Source organism: Lupinus angustifolius, chromosome LG09 (genome assembly GCF_001865875.1).
Source record: "Lupinus angustifolius cultivar Tanjil chromosome LG09, LupAngTanjil_v1.0, whole genome shotgun sequence".
NCBI lineage: Eukaryota > Viridiplantae > Streptophyta > Magnoliopsida > Fabales > Fabaceae > Lupinus > Lupinus angustifolius.
In genome coordinates this window covers 7,041,776-7,064,006 of record NC_032017.1, presented here as the reverse complement: position 1 = coordinate 7,064,006, position 22,231 = coordinate 7,041,776, and the positions used below count along the sequence as shown (strand labels likewise).

General features: G+C 33.0%; 2 protein-coding genes across 2 annotated transcripts; both read left to right on the top strand.

The window, feature by feature from the left end:
• On the top strand, nt 564–6,143 carry LOC109357327 (receptor-like serine/threonine-protein kinase ALE2). The gene is made up of 9 exons (XM_019601230.1): nt 564–791; nt 2,116–2,229; nt 2,315–2,413; nt 3,153–3,515; nt 3,595–3,855; nt 4,124–4,516; nt 4,592–4,832; nt 5,010–5,734; nt 6,035–6,143. The coding sequence occupies exons 1-8, from the start codon at nt 731–733 to the stop codon at nt 5,701–5,703; spliced, it is 2,226 nt and encodes a 741-aa protein (XP_019456775.1). The 5' UTR covers nt 564–730; the 3' UTR covers nt 5,704–5,734; nt 6,035–6,143.
• Nucleotides 11,587–22,160, top strand: LOC109356195 (myosin-6-like). Its single transcript, XM_019599530.1, has 38 exons — nt 11,587–11,595; nt 11,641–11,769; nt 11,941–12,084; nt 12,210–12,355; nt 12,436–12,598; nt 12,770–12,828; nt 12,930–13,089; nt 13,608–13,757; nt 13,856–13,992; nt 14,073–14,219; nt 14,346–14,447; nt 14,793–14,850; nt 14,951–15,052; nt 15,160–15,197; nt 15,282–15,408; nt 15,525–15,695; nt 15,773–15,904; nt 16,012–16,121; nt 16,206–16,266; nt 16,580–16,757; nt 16,859–17,064; nt 17,169–17,288; nt 17,486–17,584; nt 17,698–17,910; nt 18,037–18,176; nt 18,299–18,413; nt 18,616–18,696; nt 18,772–18,942; nt 19,259–19,411; nt 19,500–19,688; nt 19,887–20,012; nt 20,130–20,200; nt 20,332–20,431; nt 20,559–20,615; nt 20,901–20,957; nt 21,092–21,172; nt 21,265–21,347; nt 21,959–22,160. The coding sequence occupies exons 1-38, from the start codon at nt 11,587–11,589 to the stop codon at nt 22,071–22,073; spliced, it is 4,500 nt and encodes a 1,499-aa protein (XP_019455075.1). The 3' UTR covers nt 22,074–22,160.

Here is a 22,231-nt window from a genome sequence, read left to right as displayed (position 1 = left end):
TTTTCCTCTTTGTTTATTTGTTTGATTTATAAGCTCTTGTGTATAAGAGAAAAATGTTTTGAACTTCAAGCTAGAGCTATTTACACTTCAAATTACATATTTCTATTTTCAATTAACCAGCTATACTTTTATATTATTTTTAGTTTACTAAATTGTAATCAATTATTAAAGTGTGTGAATAAATATTTATGGTCGATCTACGTGTTAAAATTTAGAGAGAAAGAAAGATAATTAAACTAGAGTTATAACTTGTGAACTTATAAGATGATGTGAAATACTTATCTTCTAAAATTCAACTTGACTCACCAAGATAGAGGCTAGATTAAGGGTTCTCCTATCACTTCATATGTTATCAACTAAGATCGGTAAAAAATTAATTAATTATTAATTTTTTAACTTAAACATATATATTTTTAATCAATTACAGACTATGATATATGCCGTTACACAACTTGCATTAAAACATATGTGCCCGATATCAAGGGAGACATAGTGGAGATTGAACACTGAATGATGCATCACTATTCACTACACTCTCACTCTCCACTCTTCAATTCCATTTCTCTTTCTCATTCTCCTTTTGTTTCTACTTTCTCTCTCTCTCTCTCTCTCTCTCTCATGAAGCAACAAATGGAATAGAACAATATCTACTATACCTTCTCTTTTCTTAGATCTTCACCGCATTTTGTGGATCCACAACTTCTCCATTTTTTTCATTCCCTTTCCAAAAATGCCCACTTTCCTTTTCTTCTTCCTTCTTCCTTTTCTTACCTTTCTTTTCACTTCTTCAGGTAACTTTTCTTTATCTTCTCTTCAATTTTTGTTCATAAATGAGCTTCATTGTTTCTTATATCACATAGTAGTAGTAGTTGTTGTTGTTGGAATTTGAAAACCCCTTTTATGGGTTTTTCTTCATTATTCTAAAAATTCAATTTTTTTTATATCTGCTTCACTCACTTCATGTATGGTATAGGTGTAGTTGAAATCTCTTTTATGGGTTTTTCTTAATTATTCTAAAAATCCATTTTTTTTATATATGCTTCACTCATTTCATGTATGATATAGGTGTAGTTAAAATCTCTTTAATGGGGTTTTCTTAATTATTCTAAAAATCCAATTTTTTTTATACTTGCTACACACACTTCATGTATGGTAGGTCTTGTTTGAATTTCTTTTATGGGTTTTTCTTAATTATTGTCAAAATCAAATTTTTACATTTGCTTCACTCACTTCATGTATGGTAGGTTTAGTTGGAATCTCTTTATGGATTTTTCTTAATTATTCCCAAAAATGCAATCTTTTTATTAGCTACAAATGATAAGATGAAGAATATTTAGTGCTTAGTTAAATCTCAATCAGCTAAATTTGCAGTTAGACACACACTTCTTCCTTGATTGTTCAAGGCACAATAACCTTGAGCTGAGATTTTAAATTCTGTCCAACAACCATAATTGACATTGCAATTTTTCGGTTTTGGTCGTCTTAGTCTCTTAGATACCATATTGTGACTGTAACTGCAGCCACATTTTCCTACATTTGTCTCCAATTAGAGGGTGATCATCAATGCAGTGGTAAGGCTGCTGCTGCCCTATGACCCCTGGAGGTCACGACTTACGAGTTCAAGTGATAGCCTTTCGGCCTTCAGGGGTAAGGCTGCGTACAATGACCCTTCCCCGACCCACCAGGAGCCTGAGGGACTGCAGCATTGAGCTGCCCTTTTATCTCTAACTGTGGTAAATACAGTGTCACTATTACTGCAATTGCCTCCACGGTTCTAGACCCATCATTTTGAGCAGGGTTTTAAATTGTCTTATGCACCCGAATTGCACTTTTGATGGTCTCACAACCCGCATTGTGAGTGTAATTGTAGCTGCTTCGCTGGTTGCGTTTTCCTGTGATTGCAATAAACACAACATAACCATAACTGGACGTTAAAACCATGATGTTGAGCATCCCATGTAGCTAGAAAATCCACGCACATGCTTTAAACAGATGGAAGCAACTACTGAAAAAGATTACGATTTGATATTTCATTTTAATAGACTCCTTTTAAGGTGCTCTCTACAGATATATACTATGCTGTTATGTATGACATAGTTTTTTCTTTGTATGCAGTGAAGTCGGTTTCTCTAAGTGTATCATTCACTTCATCAGAACGAGGTAAGACATGGTTAGTTAAACCTTCTTCTAGACCATCTCCCGCATCAGCACCATCTCCATCTTATCAAGGTATATTATCATATATTTCTTAACTTGCTGCTCAACTTAGCTTAGCTTTGAGCCTAAGGGTGAATCTTCTCTTCTGTTATTGTAGGTCCTAGCGTGACTCCAAGACCAAGACATTATCGTCACCGCGGTCACCATCATAGCACGACACCGTATGTAGTGGCTCCACCCCCTTCAGAAGACCTAGGTAATTTTTTTTAGGAATATAGACACTCATCTTCCCTCCTACTTCCTCCTTCGGTGTGGAATAGTTATACTTGTAATATCTCAAAAACTTTTGTAGTTAGAACTTTTTTCTCTGAATCTAAATTTGGTCAAGTAAGTTGATCAGAGGAGTCACGACTTGATTCTTGTTTGTAACCTAGTAGTCAGAATTTTATGATTCCACTACCTTCTTAATTGGTCACTTAGTATGTTTACTGTTAAACATGGTAAGTTGATATAAATAGAAATAATGTCAAGGACATGATTATTTTGACGAAAGCTTCAAATCTAATCAGTTTACTTCCGTATATTAAACGTGTTTAACGTGAGGGGAAATTAATAAATTTTAAACTATATTTGCCTCTATATGTTCTTTCGAGCTATGTCAGGTGTCTGAAAAATGTTGCCTGCTTCGAAGTTGTGTTAAAATGTAATAATGTATCACGTCATAAAAATTAACTTCAACTGTATTTGTCTTCGGATGTTCGGCACCGGTGCTATTTTTTGTTGTGGTTGATAAATAGGAATCCTGTGCTATGTTAAAACTATATCCTACTTCTCAAAGTTATGCATTTTTATGACAGACTCGAAACTTTTGTGAAATAAATTTATGCATTCAATTACTGCTTAAATGGTTTTCTGAACCTAACTTTTTTTCGAGCCACTCTGTTAGTGTCTCGTGTTGCATAACATTTACTCATTTATAATGAAATCTCTGGCAGATTGTGTCTGTACGGAACCACTCATATCAACTCCGTATGGTTCTCCTTGTGGTTGTGTATTTCCCATGAGAGTCAGGCTTTCACTGGATATAGCTCTTTATGCTATTTTTCCGGTAATGGACGAGTTAGAGATTGAAGTGGCATTAGGCACATATTTAGAGCAAAGTCAGGTCAAGATAATGGGAGCCAATGCCGATAGTCAAAACCAGGGAAAAACTATTGTTGATATTTACTTGGTTCCACTCGGAGATAAATTTGATGATACAACTGCGTCTTTGACATCTGAGAGGTTTTGGCACAAGAAAGTTCCTCTAAATAGGACTCTTTTTGGCGATTATAACGTCATGTACCTTACTTATGAAGGTAGCTGTCTTGTTTCTCCTAATAACATTCTTCTTTATCGGTGTCATGGTATTGTTTGAACTGAAGCTGCTTGTATCAGGATTTCCACCATCACCGTCATATGGAAATTATGACGGGAATGGTCCCGGTGAAAGTCCAAAGAGTCTGCCACTCGGTGCCAACTTTGACAACAAGAACCGGAAAATGAATCTTAGAACCATACTCATCATTGCTTTAACTTCTTTTGTACTCTTGCTGGTTTTGGTTGGAGCATGTTTTGGCATTTTGAAATGGAGGAAGGTCACAAAACCATCAAGTGCCGTTGGCCCTACATTCACGTCATCTATAAACAAGAGATCTGGTATCATTTCGAACTTCGTTTGATTTTGAAATGACAGTTTTTTTTTTAACTGGGCTATTGCCTAAAACATTATTTCCCGGGTTGATTGTCGCTCCTTTTGTAGTTTCTTTCTTTTAGTTTACTCTGATTTTCTTGTCATGTGCAGACATGGGATTTATTTATCCTCGTATAATTTTTAACAATGTTCGCGATTTCATGGTTATCTTCTTTACTCGGTCAATTTATGATGGATGAAGTAAATATAATCAAATTGATGCTTGTGATGCAGGCCTGGGGTCTATGTTGTCAAGCAGTATCACAAGCTCAACGTCGATGTCCCTTATGTCCACAATGCCTAATTCCATCCAATCTGTTAAAACATTTTCACATTCCGAGCTTGAGAAAGCAACAGATAAGTTTAACTCGAAGAGAGTATTAGGAGAGGGAGGATTTGGACGTGTTTACAGCGGGACACTGGAAGATGGGACTGAAGTTGCAGTTAAGATGCTAACAAGGGATAATAATCAGAACGGAGACCGTGAATTCATCGCAGAAGTTGAGATGCTAAGCCGTTTGCATCACCGTAATCTAGTGAAACTCATTGGTATATGCATTGAAGGGCGCAGACGTTGCTTGGTTTACGAGCTTGTTCACAATGGCAGTGTTGAGTCCCATCTGCATGGTAACATTTTCATCAGCTCGAACATGCATCCTGTGTTGAATCGAAGTATTTGAATGTTTGTTAATGTTCCTGCAGGTGTCGACAAGAAAGACGGGCCACTAGATTGGGAAGCGCGGATGAAAATTGCCCTTGGAGCTGCAAGAGGGTTGGCATATCTTCACGAGGATTCTAATCCTCGCGTGATTCACCGTGACTTTAAAGCTAGCAATGTGTTATTAGAAGATGACTTTATCCCCAAGGTTTCTGATTTTGGGTTGGCAAGAGAAGCAACCGAAGGAAGTCATCATATTTCTACACGGGTGATGGGAACTTTTGGGTAAGTGTAAAAACATAAAACAGACTTCGTCTACGCCATTTTGTTTTGCTACTTTCTTAAACCTTATTGAATGCCGCAATTATAAATTTATTCAATAAATTTCAATATATACTTTTTTAAAGTTTCGGATAAGGATAGTATACAACTCCGAACCTTTTACATCTGCTCATTTTGTAGGTATGTTGCCCCGGAGTATGCGATGACAGGCCATTTACTTGTTAAAAGTGACGTATATAGCTTTGGCGTTGTGCTTCTTGAACTTCTCACAGGCAGAAAACCAGTGGACATGTCTCAACCCGAGGGACGGGAGAATCTTGTCACTTGGGCACGACCTCTGTTGACGACTCGAGAAAGTTTAGAACAGCTAGTAGATCCATCTTTAGCCGGAACATACAACTTCGACGACACTGCGAAGTTCGCTTCCATCGCTTCAATGTGTGTTCACCCGGAGGTCACTCAGAGACCCTTTATGGGCGAAGTTGTGCAAGCTATTAAGTTGATATACAACGACACAGATCACGAGACTTGCGGAGATTGTTTTAGCCTGAAGGACTCATCTACCCACGAGTCTGATTTTCGAGGCAGCCATCTTGCCCGTTCTGATAGCAGTTGGTGGAATGGTGGAGGGTTAACTCCGAGATTAACTTATGGCCAAACATCATCTTTCATCACAATGGAGTATAGTTCTGGCCCAATCGAAATGGAAAACAGACATTTTTCGACTTCAAGTTTGGTTGAAGATATATCTTTACCAATTCGGCACGGAAACATGTCAGGTCCCTTAAGAACAAACAGAAGCAAGTTATCATTATATAGATTTACAGGAAGCAAGAGTGAGCATGGAGGAGTCTCTCCCAACTGTGAATGGTGACTGTAATAGCTAGATTTGAGGTTTTTTCTTTGAGTAAATACTGGTCATGCCGATTTTCGGCTGTATGACTATAATCATTTCAGCTCCTCGTGTTTTTTGGCCTTACCAGTTTGGTCCCACAAAAATTGAAAAAACCCAAAACAGTCTCCAAAAATTTCAAATGTGGGTCAAACTAGTTCATATTAGGTGTTATAAAATATCCTAAAAATGACTAATTTGACACACATTTGAAATTTTTTATGACCATTTTGGGTTTTTCAATTTATGAAGGAACAAACTGGTAAGGTCGAAAAATATGAAGAACTAAAATGAGTATTTACTCTTTTTCTTTTTGCTAGTGTTTTTTTCAAATAGAATGTATAGTTCCTAATGGGATTTGAACTATTGGTTTAGTGACCAAATTAGTTTAGGAATCTCATATTTATGCAAATTTTCATGATAAGGTTGAAGAGATACATGACTTTGACTAATTTTGGAAAATGGATTCATTATACATAGGATGCATCTTATACCCTGAGCTTAACTCTATTCACTCAACTTGACATTTGGAAATGACTTTATTTCTACTATCCGAAAATGATATATATATTTCTACTAAATCCTTCTACTCATACGAAAGTAATATATGTCATAATGTGATATTTGTTTATTAATGATTGGTTTACAAATAATATATGTTACCTTCTTGTGGTTATGAGAATCTAGTAGGTGGATATGTATTTACAAACCGATCTATAGATTCAGGCTAGGTTACCTAATGACTAAATTGAGTCTTACTCATTTAGAGTTGAGTTTGTCACAGTATAATTTCAGTGCCTTGTGGACTTCAACCCTATCCCTTATCATTCTTACAATGTTATGTTCTATATCTAAATTGTCACCATCGGAAAGTACATAGATTTCTCAAATTCGAGAAAGTACATGACAGGTGAAGAATAGATGTTCAACAGTTTCAGCCGAGTCACAAAAACATTAGAAAAAATGGATACAGTTATAGTTAAGAGTCTAAGATGTAGCATTGATTAATCAATTTAGTATTTTTGATGATATAAATTCATATTTACCATTTTTCAATGTTAGTAACAAATTTAAACACTTTCAATAAATCGTGACATTTTATTTGTAATAGTATATTTCCTCTAAGCCAGGTAAATATAGTTCTTAAATAATAATTAAATGAATGATGTAACATGCATATTTCTTCTTGCACTAAGGTATAAAAAACATTAGTATTAGACATTCTAAAACAATTAAGCTATTGATTTATAATAGTTAAAAATATTAGGAAAAAATGTATGCACAGATTTTTATACATTATGATTGTATCATCTATTGTTATTATTTAATTATCATTGACTCTTGAAAAATGTAATATAAATAAATAGTAGATAATATACTAATTATATATAAATATTTATGTTAATAATGAATATATATTAAACTATATAGACTATGTCTTATAATTATTATTTTGAGGAAGCACTAAATTGAATATTATCCGAATTAGCATAGCAAAAATATATCCTCAACAAAACTTAATTTACATTCCTAAAAATTTCAACTATAATTTATGCTTGTTAAATTATACCTTCTATAATGCAAGATTGACACGAATAAAACTATCAAATATGGGAAAACGTTACATACTCTAATTTTCTTTGATTTCATTATAGAAAATGGTTTTTGTTAATCAAATGTTTTGACTACTATATTAATACATTTTTTAATACTAATTATTACTTTATCGATAGATACTTCATATTTTTCGACCCACACTCCAAACTATCCTATTAAATGCGCTTATTACTAAGTTGTAAAACTTTTCTACAAGTGATATTTAGATTAAGTATGATATTTTCTCAGAACTACAATATTATTGGTTTGTTTGTTTTCCTCCTAGAGTCATTCCTTCATAATTTCTCTAACTTGTATAGTAAATTAGAAATTATGATGATTTTTTTAATCCCCATGTTGTCCTTTACTATTGTATGCAAGCAATAAAAATTAAATTTTAAATAATTATTCGTAGTAAGGGTACAAGGAAATAAAATCATTTCATCATGTTATTTAGTAACATTGATTTTTGTGGAAGATATTTTAAATATTAATTATTATTTTATGAAGAAAAATTAAATTTAATATACCATCAATATAGTAAATTTAATATTCTTAATAAGAAAGTTAAATAGGCTAAAAATTCTAAAAAAATATATATATATAGAATTTATGAAGAATGATAATTATAAATTAAATTTTAGAGATAATAAAATTTAAGTTGAAAATATAAATTATAAGAGAAATAATATTGTATGAAATGTGTATAAACGAGATATAAATATAAACAATAATGTTTTCTTAATTAATTATAATTTTATAATTATTATTTACAATATTATGTATATAATTATTATTTATAATTATATAAGTATTAGTTATAATATTGTTTAGAATATCGTGACAATTTTGAACATTTTCTCTCATGACTATTATATATATATATATATATATATATATATTAATGTTAGTGTTCTTTATCTCCATGATTGTTGTATACAAATCACGTTATAAGAAAAATATACAAGCAAATAAATTTGGACTATAAAAAGAAAGATGCCTAGCCATTATAATAAAAAGAAAACGTATAAACTTGTATTATATACTTACTATATTCGATATTGTTTTCCCAACAACACTATAATTTCTTTGTTAAATAAAAAACTCATAACATTTATAGAAACATAAGACTGGATATGTGAAGTTTGATCTATAATACACATATATAAAAAATTAATTAAGATAAAATTGAATAAAAATGAACCAAGAAATTAATTGAAGATAATATATAAATAATAGTGGTCCACACCGTAACTTTTGAATTACTATTTTCATGAAATCTAATGAGTTATAATATTATCTATAATATTTCCTCTTCTCTAACTTTCTCTATTCTATTTTCTTTCATTATACATTTTGTGTTTGAAGAATAAAAAAATTAGAACTATCTCTTCTTATCTTATGATTATCTACATAATCCCAATTAATCATAATTCTTATTTTTATTAATAATAGATCTTTTACTCTAATATAATTTATTATTATGTGATAATAATCGTAGACTTTAAATGTTATCACAAATCAAATAATTGAATCGATCATAAAATCATAAATATCATTCTATATTATTTTATGAGCTTAAGAAAATATAATAAATTAAATAAAGAAACAAGTATATATCTATATCTATACCATGTATAAATTTATACTTCTATACTATATATTGGTATTTTTCTTTTACCATTTGAGACATGTTAATTGTAAGTTAAGTATTATAATAAAGACAATAAATTATAATATAAATTACATACAATATAGAAAAAAACATTCTAATTTTCAAAAATGAAATATAAAAATAATTTACTTAATATTATAAAATAAAAATATGAGTTGTCACACACTAGTAATAATAAAGATAAAACAAACAAACCTATATTCAAATAGTATCCTCTAAAATTAAATAATATCTCAACATATATGTAATTGAATAGCAATAATAATAATTAAAAAAAAAACAATCATAAGAAGAATATAACATAGTAAAATTCTATTATTCCTTCAAATCTTAACTTACATCATGTAAATTGAATATATTATTATATTTATCTTATGATAAAATAAAATTTTTAATTGCGTATGATGTTCTTATCTTCATCAACTTTTTAATTCTTTAATTTCGTCCTCATTTATTTTTGGTGAAAGTTGCATTATCATTAATTCTTTAAGACCTTTTCAAAAAAAAATTCAGTTTCTTTCTAGATTTTTTTATAGAATTATGCATACATTAATTAATTCTTTATAAAAATATATCCATTGATAAAATGAAAAGAAAAAGAGGAATGAATCATGAAATCATTAATTAAGTAAAAAAAAGAAAGAAATTAAATTATAATAATGAAGTGTCATTATAAAAAAAATACAACTCATATTAACAAATTTAACATTACCATTTATATTAATTTCCTTTTTCTAAAAATGAAATGAAATTTAATATTAAAAATAGAGGGGTAATCTCGTAATTAAAGTCACCCACATATAAGGAAAAAAAATGCCTCATTTTCATTACCTTAACAAAACAAAAAAAAGGTACCAACCAAATCCTAAATCATCATCACCTTTTTATGAATGAAAAAAAACATGCAACAATCTAAACTATATAACCAAACAAAAACCCATTACACATGCAAACTTTTCTGTTAAACCAATGTCAAAAAGTTTTGATCTTTTTGATGGGTTTTGAAGTTCTCATTCCTTAATCCACCATATTTTTTATTTCATACATATAACATATAGTCATATACATTTATATTTATATATATATACATACCCTTTTGTTCTGTCATCATTTTGAGTTGTTAAAAAGTGTGTATTTGTTATAGTTGTAGTGGAAAGTGTGAAGGGTAAGTGTCAAAGTCTCTCATTTTTGACTTGTTCAGTAGCCATTGGAGGAGGTGTTGCAAGTTGATCAAGTTGAAAGCTCAGTTTTTGATTTGATTACTATCAGAAAATGGTATTAATTCTTCATTCATCTTTGTTTTTTTGTTCTGTGGTTTTGGTTGAGTCAATTCCAAGTCTTTCTTTGCTTTCTACTTTGTTCAAAATTTGATTTTTGGATATGGGGTTATTGTTTTTGTTTATGTTTTTTATAAAAATAAGGTTGTGGTTTTCCTATGTTAATGAACTTGTTTGTTATTGCATAGAAAAGATAAATGTATATTTCTTTTATCTTAGAGCTGGTTAATGTGATTTTTTTCTTACAAACTTTAGATTGGAGTGCTTATACATTTTATAAATGTGCTCTTTTCTTATTGCAAGAATCCAATTCTAGAATAAAATTTATACTTGCACGTGTCTAATTGACACAACCAAATATTTTTTTGAATAACTCCAAAATAATTGTATCAGAAATTTTGTTGTCTTTTGAATATGTTACTCTAATGATTAACTACTATTTGATTGGTTGCTCCAATTTCTATGGTGGATAGTGTTTTCATGTTAATTATATTCTTTGGAGAAACAGGAATGGATAGGATCTTAGTCTGAGAAATTTATAATTTATATTGTTTTGAAGTAATTTATCTGGAAATGTTGTGCTCCGAGCTAGATGATAACATTGGTTGTTCCGTAAAATGTGTCACAACCTTGTACAATGTATTCTGATTGGTCAAAAAACATCTTTTTGTTAAGTATATGATATTAAATCAATTGACCAATAAGAATCCATGACACAATTATTTAACAACTATTTGATTGGTTGCTCCAACTTCAATGGTGGATAGTGTTTTCATCTTAATTATATTCTTTGGAAGAAATAGGAATGCATAGGATCTTAGTGTGGGAAATTTATAATTTATATGATTTTGAAGTTATTTATCTGGAAATCTTCTAGTCCGAGTCCGAGGATGATAATATCGGTTGTTCCATAAAGTGTGCCACAACCTTGTACAACATATTCTGATTGGTCAAAAAACATATTTTCGTTAAGTATCTGATATTAAATCAATTGACCCGTGTTGTGGCACGCTTTGCGCACCAGGTTCTGTTAGCAACGTCTTAAAATTGGACATTGTTGGATTTTCACTGTTGAGATCAGAGCATGTTATTGCAATGCATTACAAGTTGATTTTTTCATTGATTTATGTGTAAGAACCATTTTTATTGGAATCTAGTTCCAAATTGTAACCAAGCATTGATTCTTTGACAATGTAGGTACTTAATTGCTAGTGTAATTTACTGAATTATATGTTCATTGATTCTATAGGATTTAAAGGTTCAAAATTTAGATTCTCCTTGTCCCAATGTTTATTATACATAAACTTTGTTAGAACAATGAATTGTGTTAGTAAACATTATAGTGAAGTTGTGATTCTCTCTGCATTGTAGGTTATTATTGCAAGTCCTATAGTTGGGTCTCATATTTGGGTTGAGGATCCTGATATAGCTTGGATTGATGGTGAAGTTTTGGAGGTTAATAATGAAGAAATCAAAGTTCTTTGCACTTCAGGGAAGACAGTGAGTGTGCTTTTTAATATTTTCCGAAAGTTTAATCTTCGGCTTCACTAGTCCATTCTTTGTTCTTTGAATTCACCATTTCTGATTTGAGTGCTTTAAATTCTTTGAATTTGGAACTTTCTGATGTTTTTCTTTTAATTTGTGAGTGTTGGCCTATCTTGAAATTTTCAGGTTGTTGTAAAAGCTTCGCGTGTTCATCATAAAGATACCGAAGCTCCACCGAGTGGAGTGGATGATATGATAAAGCTTGCATATCTGCATGAACCTGGAGTCCTAGATAACCTGAGATCAAGATATGATATCAATGAAATTTATGTAAGTATTGCGAATGCTAACTCGAACGGAATGTTACTGATAATGCATTCTTATTCTGTGTTTATTAGCATCTTTGTGTTTTCATAATTTGTCGATACGTGCTAATGCCGATATCGTGCTTACAGACATACACCGGGAATATACTAATTGCTGTCAACCCTTTTATAAAACTTCCTCATTTATATGATAGCCATATGATGGCACAATACAAAGGTGCAATTTTTGGTGAGCTTAGTCCACATCCCTTTGCTGTTGCAGATGCTGCATATAGGTATTTTTTCGTATCGGTTCGGCGAAAAGAGCATGCTATTAGTTTTGAAAATACTTGACTGTATATTATTGTGGATTTAGGCTTATGATCAATGACGGAATCAGCCAGTCGATTTTGGTTAGTGGTGAAAGTGGAGCGGGTAAAACAGAAAGTACTAAGTTACTTATGCGGTATCTTGCTTACATGGGAGGGAGATCTGCTACTGCTGCTGAAGGTAGAACTGTTGAGCAAAAAGTTCTCGAGGTAAGAGATTACGTCCTTTAAAATTTCGTTTGGCAACAAGATTTGACTACCAATAACAACCAAGCCTCAGTCCTACTAGGTGGAGTCGGCTACATGGATCGAGAATGTTACTGATAGTCTGATAATCCACTAACTTGATCTTTTTTCCGCCCTTTCTTCGTTGATTTGCAGTCTAATCCGGTTCTCGAAGCCTTTGGCAATGCAAAGACTGTCAGGAACAATAACTCAAGGTGGGAAATCGTATTTAGTTTTCGGCTTAAGTAGTTAGAATACAAATTTTTGTGCCATACTAGTCTTACTCGTTTTATTCTTTCACTCGTGACTTTTGCAGTCGTTTTGGTAAGTTTGTGGAGATTCAGTTTGACAAGAAGGGAAGAATCTCAGGAGCAGCTATCAGAACTTATCTGCTAGAAAGATCACGTGTTTGCCAGGTCTCAGATCCGGAGAGGAATTATCACTGTTTCTACATGCTCTGTGCTGCACCTTCAGAGGTAATGAAACTCTTCTGCTTCCATTTACTTAGATTAGTTTATTTTGTATTCAAATCAACTTATAATCAGAGGCTCGGTGAAAGAGTCTTTAAAAAATAAGCGATCATTTCACCGAAAACAATCTTTCTAAACATGCATTGACTTGTTTCTGGCTTGGATCATAAATGTTAATAATTTACCTTAGAGAAAAAGTGTCTGAAAATGGACCTATAGTGTTCTGATAGAGAATAAATCATTTGTTGTAAGGTGTGCTTTTTTGCTTAATTATCTTAATGCATGCTTGTGTAAGTCGTTAATTGTGACCTTCTGTTGAGAATTATCGATAATAATAGCATTCGGAAGTTGAACTATGTTCGATTTACTACTTTTAACTTCGAACGATGATAGGAGACAAAATGCTTTAATGCAACTTTTGTGTCTAGTCGGTTACGAAATAGTTTGGAAGTAACTTTTCAGTAAAGTTGTGCTTAACTTTGGATTTTATTTACTTAATTGTTTATGGATCCTTTTTATGATAGGATATCAAGAAGTACAAATTAGGAAATCCGAGAACATTTCATTATCTGAATCAATCAAATTGCTATGAGTTGGAAGGCGTTGATGAATCTAAAGAATATAGCGCCACAAGGAGCGCAATGGATGTCGTTGGAATAAGTCCCGAGGAGCAGGTATTTTACATGGAGTTTCTTTAAGTTCATGATTAGATTCTTCGAATATAATCAGTGCTCAAATGTGTTGTTTTTTCATTTCTCCTGTCACTCTTCAGGATGCAATATTTCGAGTCGTTGCTGCAATTTTGCATCTTGGCAACATTGAATTTACGAGGGGGAAGGAGATGGACTCATCTATGCCCAAAGACGAAAAATCTCTGTTCCATCTACAGACTGCTGCCGAGCTTTTCATGTAAGAAAACATTGCCTACTTGCATCGGCTCCGGTTTGTATTTCATGTCTTGTCCACCTTGGCTCATAAGTTATGTTCAGGTGTGATGCGAAAGCACTCGAAGACTCTCTTTGCAAACGTGTAATTGTAACTCGTGATGAAACTATTACGAAATGGCTGGATCCTGAAACCGCTGCAGTCAGCCGAGATGCTTTGGCAAAGATTGTGTACACTAGGTTGTTTGACTGGTAAGCCTGTGAGAAAATTTCTCAAAGATGTATTTTTTTTAACCTCGGTTAGAATTACTTGCGAGTTCGCCAGTTTTCTCTAAGCACTTATCTATGTTTCTGTAATTTTCTGTCATGCTTTTGTAGGTTAGTTGATAAGATCAATAATTCCATTGGTCAAGACCCCGAGTCAAAATACTTAATTGGAGTGCTAGATATTTACGGTTTTGAGAGTTTCAAGAATAACAGGTGAGTAAATGGTACATTTTTTCTTATGTAATTAGTTTGAGCACTAAATCTATTCAAGTGAACAGCTACTCCAAGAAAGTTATAGATTCTAGAATGATATCATTTGACCCATCTTTAGTTCATTATAACGCTCTCGCGATCACGAATTTTTAAGGACAATTCCGTTTTTGTTAGTTTCATTTCTTAATAAAGTAAAATCGGTTGCACGACAAGTAATAAACTACATTCTGACAAAATTTCATACCTTTTTAGCACTCATTACTACTCTACTTGGCTAAGGATTAGTCTAGTAGTATGTTCTATAAAGTCGGCGTTGTTGATTTCATATAAATTTGTCCTATGCAGTTTCGAGCAATTTTGTATAAATTTGACAAATGAAAAGCTTCAACAACATTTTAATCAGGTTTGTTTGTGAAACATCTATTTTCTTTATATTTGAATGATATCTATTGCTTCTATATCTCATACATGCTCTTGTAATACTCAAATATCTTGTTCTGCAGCATGTTTTTAAAATGGAGCAAGAAGAATACAAAAATGAGGAAATTGATTGGAGTTACATTGAATTTGTTGACAATCAAGATATTCTCGATCTCATTGAAAAGGTTCATAACTCCATGATCCTTCTGTCGATTGGTTTTGTGTCTTCAATAGTTTATTATGTATCCTCGGATTTCTTTTAACTCTCGAATTGTCTTGCATTTATGTTCAGAAACCTGGTGGCATTATTGCTCTACTGGATGAAGCTTGGTAAGTATGCATAATACTAAGAACTCATTTTTTTGAACGATTTTCGTTGATGCTCAGATAGCGTTACGTGTTTGTGTTATGCAGTATGTTTCCTAGATCAACACATGAAACTTTTGCTCAAAAGCTGTATCAGACCTTCAAAAACCATAAAAGGTTTAGCAAGCCCAAATTATCGCGCACCGACTTCACAGTTTGTCATTATGCTGGTGATGTAAGTTGAGATATTCAGAACATTTTTGGTTCATATATAATAAATAGGATACATATATAGTACAATATAGTTCGAGAATGCTAGAATAACTTACGCCTATTCTGTTTCAATTGCAGGTCACTTATCAAGCCGATTTGTTCCTCGACAAGAACAAAGATTACGTTGTCGCAGAACACCAAGCGCTTCTTTATGCTTCCAAATGTGCCTTCGTATCGAGTTTGTTTCTCCCTTCACCCGTGGATTCATCCAAAAAATCGAAGTTCTCTTCAATAGGTTCTCAATTTAAGGTTAGATTTTTTTCCTTGTAAAACAATCTTTCTTGCTTAATCTTCGTGGTTCTGAAATATCTTCATTTATCCTGCAGCAACAATTGCAAGCTTTACTCGAAACTCTCAGTGGCACTGAGCCGCATTACATTCGTTGTGTAAAACCCAATAATCTTCTTAAGCCAGCAATTTTTGAGAATAAAAATGTCCTGCAGCAACTACGTTGTGGAGTAAGACATCGTTGTCCCGGTTTTGGACTTTATACTTCATGCTATGGTTGAAGATTACTCTTTGGTTATGTCAGTTTATGCTTACTACATAGTGTGTCTGATTGTAGGGAGTTATGGAGGCAATTAGAATAAGCTGTGCTGGGTATCCCACTAGAAAAACCTTCGACGAATTTGCCGATCGATTTGGCCTTCTTGCACCTCAAGTGTTGGATGAAAGGTATCTAAGTTGTTCATCTTCCTCATCATAAATCTCATTATAAAAAATTAAAATGCCGACTTATTAATGTTTTAATTACTTTAGTATCGATGAGGTCGCGGCTTGCAAGAGGATCCTAGAAATTGTTGGACTTAAAGGCTATCAGGTAAATACTATTATTGAATAAGAATCACTTGAATAAGAAAATAGTTCATCCTCGTAAATCGGAACATTGACTTGAGTATGAAGAAAAATTCACACGCAACGTATTCTTATAAATAATATTACAACGTATTCTTTGAAAGTATAGTTTAGGAATGATCACTATTTCATGTCCTTGTCAACGGCATAACGAACACGAATTGTTTATTATGCTCGTATGCACTTGGTGCTATGACATTTACCATTACATTAGGTAACTTCAGATTGGTCTGCATTTGTTCTGTAACTAATTTTACTGGTTCTGTTTACCGTGGCAGATCGGTAAAACAAAGGTGTTTCTTCGAGCTGGTCAACTGGCAGAATTAGATACAAGCAGGAGTTTGATCTTAGGAAAGTCAGCAATCATTATTCAGAGGAAAATCCGTTCCTATTTGACTCGTCGAAGTTTCATATCAGCTCGTTTGTCTGCTATTCAGATTCAAGCTGTATGCAGAGGTCCGGCTCATTGCTTCTTGAAACATTACCCCTCAAATTATGATTTAGCCGAAAAAAGTTAAATTTGTGAAGTATGATGAGTTTCTTTATACTGATTGCAGGACAACTTGCTAGGCAAGCTTACGAGGTAAAGCGTAAGGAGGCTTCTATTTTGGCGATTCAGTCGTATTACCGGATGCAGATTGCTAGGAAGGTATACAAAGAGTTGTATACCTCTGCTGTCTTGATTCAGACTTGCATGCGGGGGATGGCTGCTCGTTCCGAGCTATGCTTTAGAAGGTGGACTAGAGCATCAATTGTCATTCAGGTCGAGAATAAATTCAAATCCTACTAGATATTTTAAACATTTTTACTATTGTTATTGTCCTTGTATCTTATACAAATTCCAATTGACGATTTTCGTTATTGCAGAGCCACTGCCGAAAATACCTGGCACAGCTTCATTTTAAGAGATTAAAGAAGGCAGCAATTGCCACACAATGTGCATGGAGAGGAAAAGTTGCACGGCGTGAACTGCGGCTGCTCAAGATGGTAATACTTAAATCCATTACTGGAACATGTTTAAAGTAAAATGTTAAGTTTATAAATAGAACCAATATGAATCAATAATAATAATGCAAAGTGAATTAACCAATTCAACGAATCGGTTGGTGTATTTCTGTTTGTTCACCTTTTCGCCTTTTGTTATTCGGTAATTGACGTTTTCTATATTTTTACTTTTGTTATAGGCTGCAAGAGAGACAGGTGCTCTCCAAGCTGCAAAAAATCAGCTTGAAAAGCAAGTTGAAGACCTTACATTGAGATTGCAGCTAGAAAAACGTTTGAGGGTAAATGACTATAATTTTACTAGTTATACTGCTTCGCTGAAATCGTTGTATGCATTCACACACTTTTTTACTATCTTTCGTTCAAAGAATCTTCTCTCGAAAATTAAATGTAGGTTGACATCGAAGAAGCAAAAACACAAGAGAACAAAAGATTACAGTCTGCTTTGCTAGAGACACAACTTCAGTTTAAAGAAACTGAGATACTTCTCCAGAAGGAGCGCGAGGCTACGAAAAAAGCGGAAGAGAGAGAGCCTATCATAAAGGAGATTCCAGTTGTTGATCATGCTTTGTTGGAGAAACTCAGCAGTGAAAATGAAAAACTCAAGGTGAAGTGGTTTTGAGCATAGATATCTGCATTGTATTGAATACGCTTAGAAAAGTACTGAAATATGCATAAGATAGGTTGCCATTTCCTATATAACTAATATAGTGCCTCATGGAATGTGTTACAGAACATGGTGAGTTCACTGGAAAAGAAAATTGATGAAACCGAAAAAAGGTACGAAGAGGCGAACAGAATTGGCGAAGAAAGGTTGAAGCAAGCTTTGGAAGCCGAGTCAAAACTAACCCAGTTGAAAAATGCTATGCAAAGGTTTTGTTCATGACTCAGCATTGTTGTAATTTGAACCGTTACTTATGTCTCTAGTGTTTTAAAAGTTACAAGTTCTCTATACATCATCATGACCATTTTTTGCATCATTCGATATTTGATAGGCTTGAAGAGAAATTCTCAGACATTGAATCTGCAAACCTTGTCCTTAAGAAACAATCTCAGCAAAACTCATCTGTGAAAACATTAGCAGAGCACATATCGACCCCTATAGCTGAGGTAATTTAATCCTGCTAGAGTATGTACATCGTCCTTTTCTGTATGGAAGTGTGCATCTTTCGGAATTTTGACATTTTATCTGCAGAAGTTTATTGCAAGTATATTGTTGCTACTCCTTACATATATGTGCCATTCAATAACAAGTGAATGTAACATGTGAAGTATGTTCCATTCAAGCTTATAAAAACGAGTATTTTTGCAGGAAACATGTGTTACACCTGTGAAACAGTTTGGTACAGAATCCGACGCTAAATTGAGGAGATCTTTCATTGAACGACAACTTGTATGTGCTTAAACTGTGTAATTTAGTTTTCATGCAAATTACTGTTCTCGATTTTAAACTCTCGTTTCACTGTAGGAGAATGTCGATTCACTTGTCAAATCTGTAACGAAAAATATTGGCTTTAATAATGGAATGCCAGTTGCTGCTTTTACCATTTACAAATGTCTTCTCCACTGGAAATCATTTGAAGCTGAAAAAACTAGTGTATTCGATCGCCTTATCCAGATGATTGGTTCAGAAATTGAGGTGACTATACTACTTAATTCTGAAGTATGCTTTATGGCAGATGATTAATATAACTATATAAGGAACAAGCTTAGTTGAAAATTTTAGACATAGGATAAGAACATTTAATCATGAGAAAGTTAATATAATTTTTCTGATGGATTTTGACTAATTGTATAACATTAGATTCAACAAACACTTATTTTTTGGTGTGTGTGTTTACTTTAACTTTTGTTTCAAGAAAATGTTTCAGTGTAAAATTATTACTGTTCATTTTCATGTTTTATTGTTCTATAAATTTTTGCCTATCTTTTCCCCACACTTTTTTACTATACAGAATGAAGACGGCAACGATCTTATGGCATATTGGCTGTCAAATACATCTGCGTTATTGTTTTTACTCGAACAAAGCCTGATATCCGATGATGTAACGCCTGCAAGCCCAGCTAGAAAACTATCTAATACAACATCCCTTTTCGGAAGAATGACAGTAATGAACCTTCCTTATATCCTATGTAATATGGTTTCAAATTCGCACTTTAAAACTTCAACTTATTTATTTGATCACTAAATTGAAGGGCTTTCTCTCATCCCCTTCTTCTGCCAATTTTACTGCCCCTGCGTTGGACGTTGTCCGGAAGGTAGAGGCTAAATACCCGGCATTGCTTTTCAAGCAGCAGCTCACAGCCTATATGGAGAAAGTATACGGCATCATTCGAGACAACTTGAAAAAGGAGTTAGCATCTGTACTTGCATTATGTATCCAGGTGTGTTTAAATCTCGTTCGCGATTATTTTTTCACTCGCGTGATCGTACTAAACCATTATCAGCTGGATAGAGCAGGGTAGAACATCATATCCCATGTAGTTCTTATTGGAGATATTTTCTACAAAGTTCAAACACTTCTGAAGATATTTTTTTTTGTTTTTGATGTTTCTTATGCAAATCTTATTGCTGATATACAGGCACCAAGAACTTCAAAGGGAGTGTTACGATCTGGTCGAAACTTCGGTAAAGATTCTGCCATGGTTCACTGGCAGACTATTATTGAATCCCTGAACACCCTCCTCTCTACACTGAAAGAAAACTTTGTAAGAAGCAAGATTGCATTTTATTAACTTCTAAATTCTAAGTAGTTATGTTCCGTTAGCCTCGCCTATCCGATTTCTGAAAATTGCTGAAACATGAAAAATTGGTTTGGGTTTCAGGTGCCTTCAGTTCTTATACAAAAGATCTTCAATCAAACATTCTCATATATTAATGTGCAACTCTTCAATAGGTAAGGAGTTTTTTATTTTCGATTTTTTTCGGTACATCCTTTAAGCTAGAGGTATTTGTTTCTTTGCACTATGATGTTTTATCATAAATGTGGAAAGGTTAACACTTTTTGTTTCAAAATATGATTACTAGTCTTCTTCTGCGCCGCGATTGTTGCACATTCAGCAACGGAGAATATGTGAAAGCTGGATTGGCTGAATTGGAGCTATGGTGTTGTCAAACAAAGGAAGAGGTAATTTGCTTTTACTTTTACTATAATATGTCAAAACTTGAGTTAGTACACGTCTTTCGTGCGGCTTTTCGACTGGTTTACACGTCTTCCGAAAAGATCGAGACTAATCATTGCCTTTGGTTTGCAGTATGCAGGGTCATCTTGGGATGAACTGAAGCACATAAGACAAGCTGTTGGATTCTTGGTAAATGCATATATGTTCATAAACAAGCACAATCATGTTTGCTAACTTCAAAAGAAACATTCGTGATGGTCTTAGAGTAAATATGACGAACTGAATAAGACATGAAGGCTCATTCTTGAATCCGGGTGTTCACGTTTAATGTCCCGTAACTCTATCAACTGAGCTGACTCTTAGAGACTCGCGAAGCCTCGTTCGATTTTCTTCTTTCTATGTTAATAAATATTACTTTTATACGAAGCGATCAAAATCCAATATCTAGGCTTAATTCTTCTCCAATATCTACAGGTTATTCATCAGAAATATCGAATTTCCTATGATGAAATCATCAATGATTTATGCCCTGTAAGTCTCTATCCATTTCAAACTCTACAATCTACATAGCCTCTAACTTTCTATATACACATATATGCTTGATCACGGAAGCATTGTCGATTATTCGCATTACATCTCGATGCCTCATTTCGGCTATATTACAGATCCTAAGTGTCCAGCAGCTGTATAGAATCTGCTCGCTTTACTGGGATGGTAACTACAATACTCTGAGTGTATCTCCAGATGTAAGTTCTTATCATATTTTTCTCCCATAAAAGCCGAACGATTAACCGAAATGGTAAATGCTTGATTAAGCACACTCAAATGTTCTTTTCAGGTGCTTTTGAGCATGAAAATGCTTATGACTGAGGACTCTAATACTGGCCAGAGTGATTCTTTCTTGTTGGATGATAGTTGCAGGTAAGAGTGCTTTTATAAACATAACATGCACTATAAAAACAGCTTTTTTTTCTTCTGAAAAAGTTGTTCACTATAGTAGATTAATCAATGTTGATATATGTGATTTAAACTTGTGTGACATGCAAAAAGTTGGTGAAAATCAACTTTTCTGGTTGGTGTTTAGATGGATTGTTTCTCTATAAAACAGCTTTTTTTTTCTTATGAAAAAGTTGTTTAGGGGTAATTAACATGGCAATTTTGTTTAAAGTATTAAGTTGTTTTCATAGGAGAAAAAAGCTGATTTTTAGAGAAGTTTGAAAAAAAATTCTTGTTTGTGTTTCCACTTCACCGATATAGAAGTACCTACCGGAAGAAGATATTAATATAAACAAATAACTTCATATAATTTTTGTAATTCCTCGTATAAAGTTGCTTTTTTTACACAACCCAAATAAAATAGATTATCTTAAAAATAACTTTTTTACAAACACATTCAATCATGAAACTAATTCTATTGTAGTCCATGCAACAATAATTGATTATACATATACAATATTATTAAAATAATCTATTTTGGTTGACTTATATTGCAATTCATTGCTATTAAAATAACTTTTGCTCTTTTTTTACAGCATACCCTTCTCAGTGAATGATCTTTCTACATCAATAAAATTGAAGGATTTCTCAGAAATGAAACCAGCAAATGAGCTTCTTCACAATCCAGCATTCCAATTCTTGAATGAGTAGTAGGATAAGAATTTTAGTATGCTTTTATAGACAACAAAATAAGTTTTGGTTTTGTAAATCCAATTTTCTTATAATTTTCCCTTTTTTCTTTTTACCTTCATACACATTTTTGGTCATATATCTATATCTTTATGACATTATGTTAAAGTTAACTTTTC

Coding starts and splice junctions, on each gene's coding strand:
- LOC109357327 (XM_019601230.1), top strand. CDS start 731: ATGCCCACTTTCCTTTTCTTCTTCCTTCTTCCTTTTCTTACCTTTCTT. Junction 2,230..2,314: donor ACCATCTCCATCTTATCAAG/GTATATTATCAT, acceptor CTGTTATTGTAG/GTCCTAGCGTGACTCCAAGA. Junction 4,833..5,009: donor CGGGTGATGGGAACTTTTGG/GTAAGTGTAAAA, acceptor CTCATTTTGTAG/GTATGTTGCCCCGGAGTATG.
- LOC109356195 (XM_019599530.1), top strand. Junction 19,412..19,499: donor CCCTTTTCGGAAGAATGACA/GTAATGAACCTT, acceptor ACTAAATTGAAG/GGCTTTCTCTCATCCCCTTC. Junction 20,013..20,129: donor CTACACTGAAAGAAAACTTT/GTAAGAAGCAAG, acceptor TTTGGGTTTCAG/GTGCCTTCAGTTCTTATACA.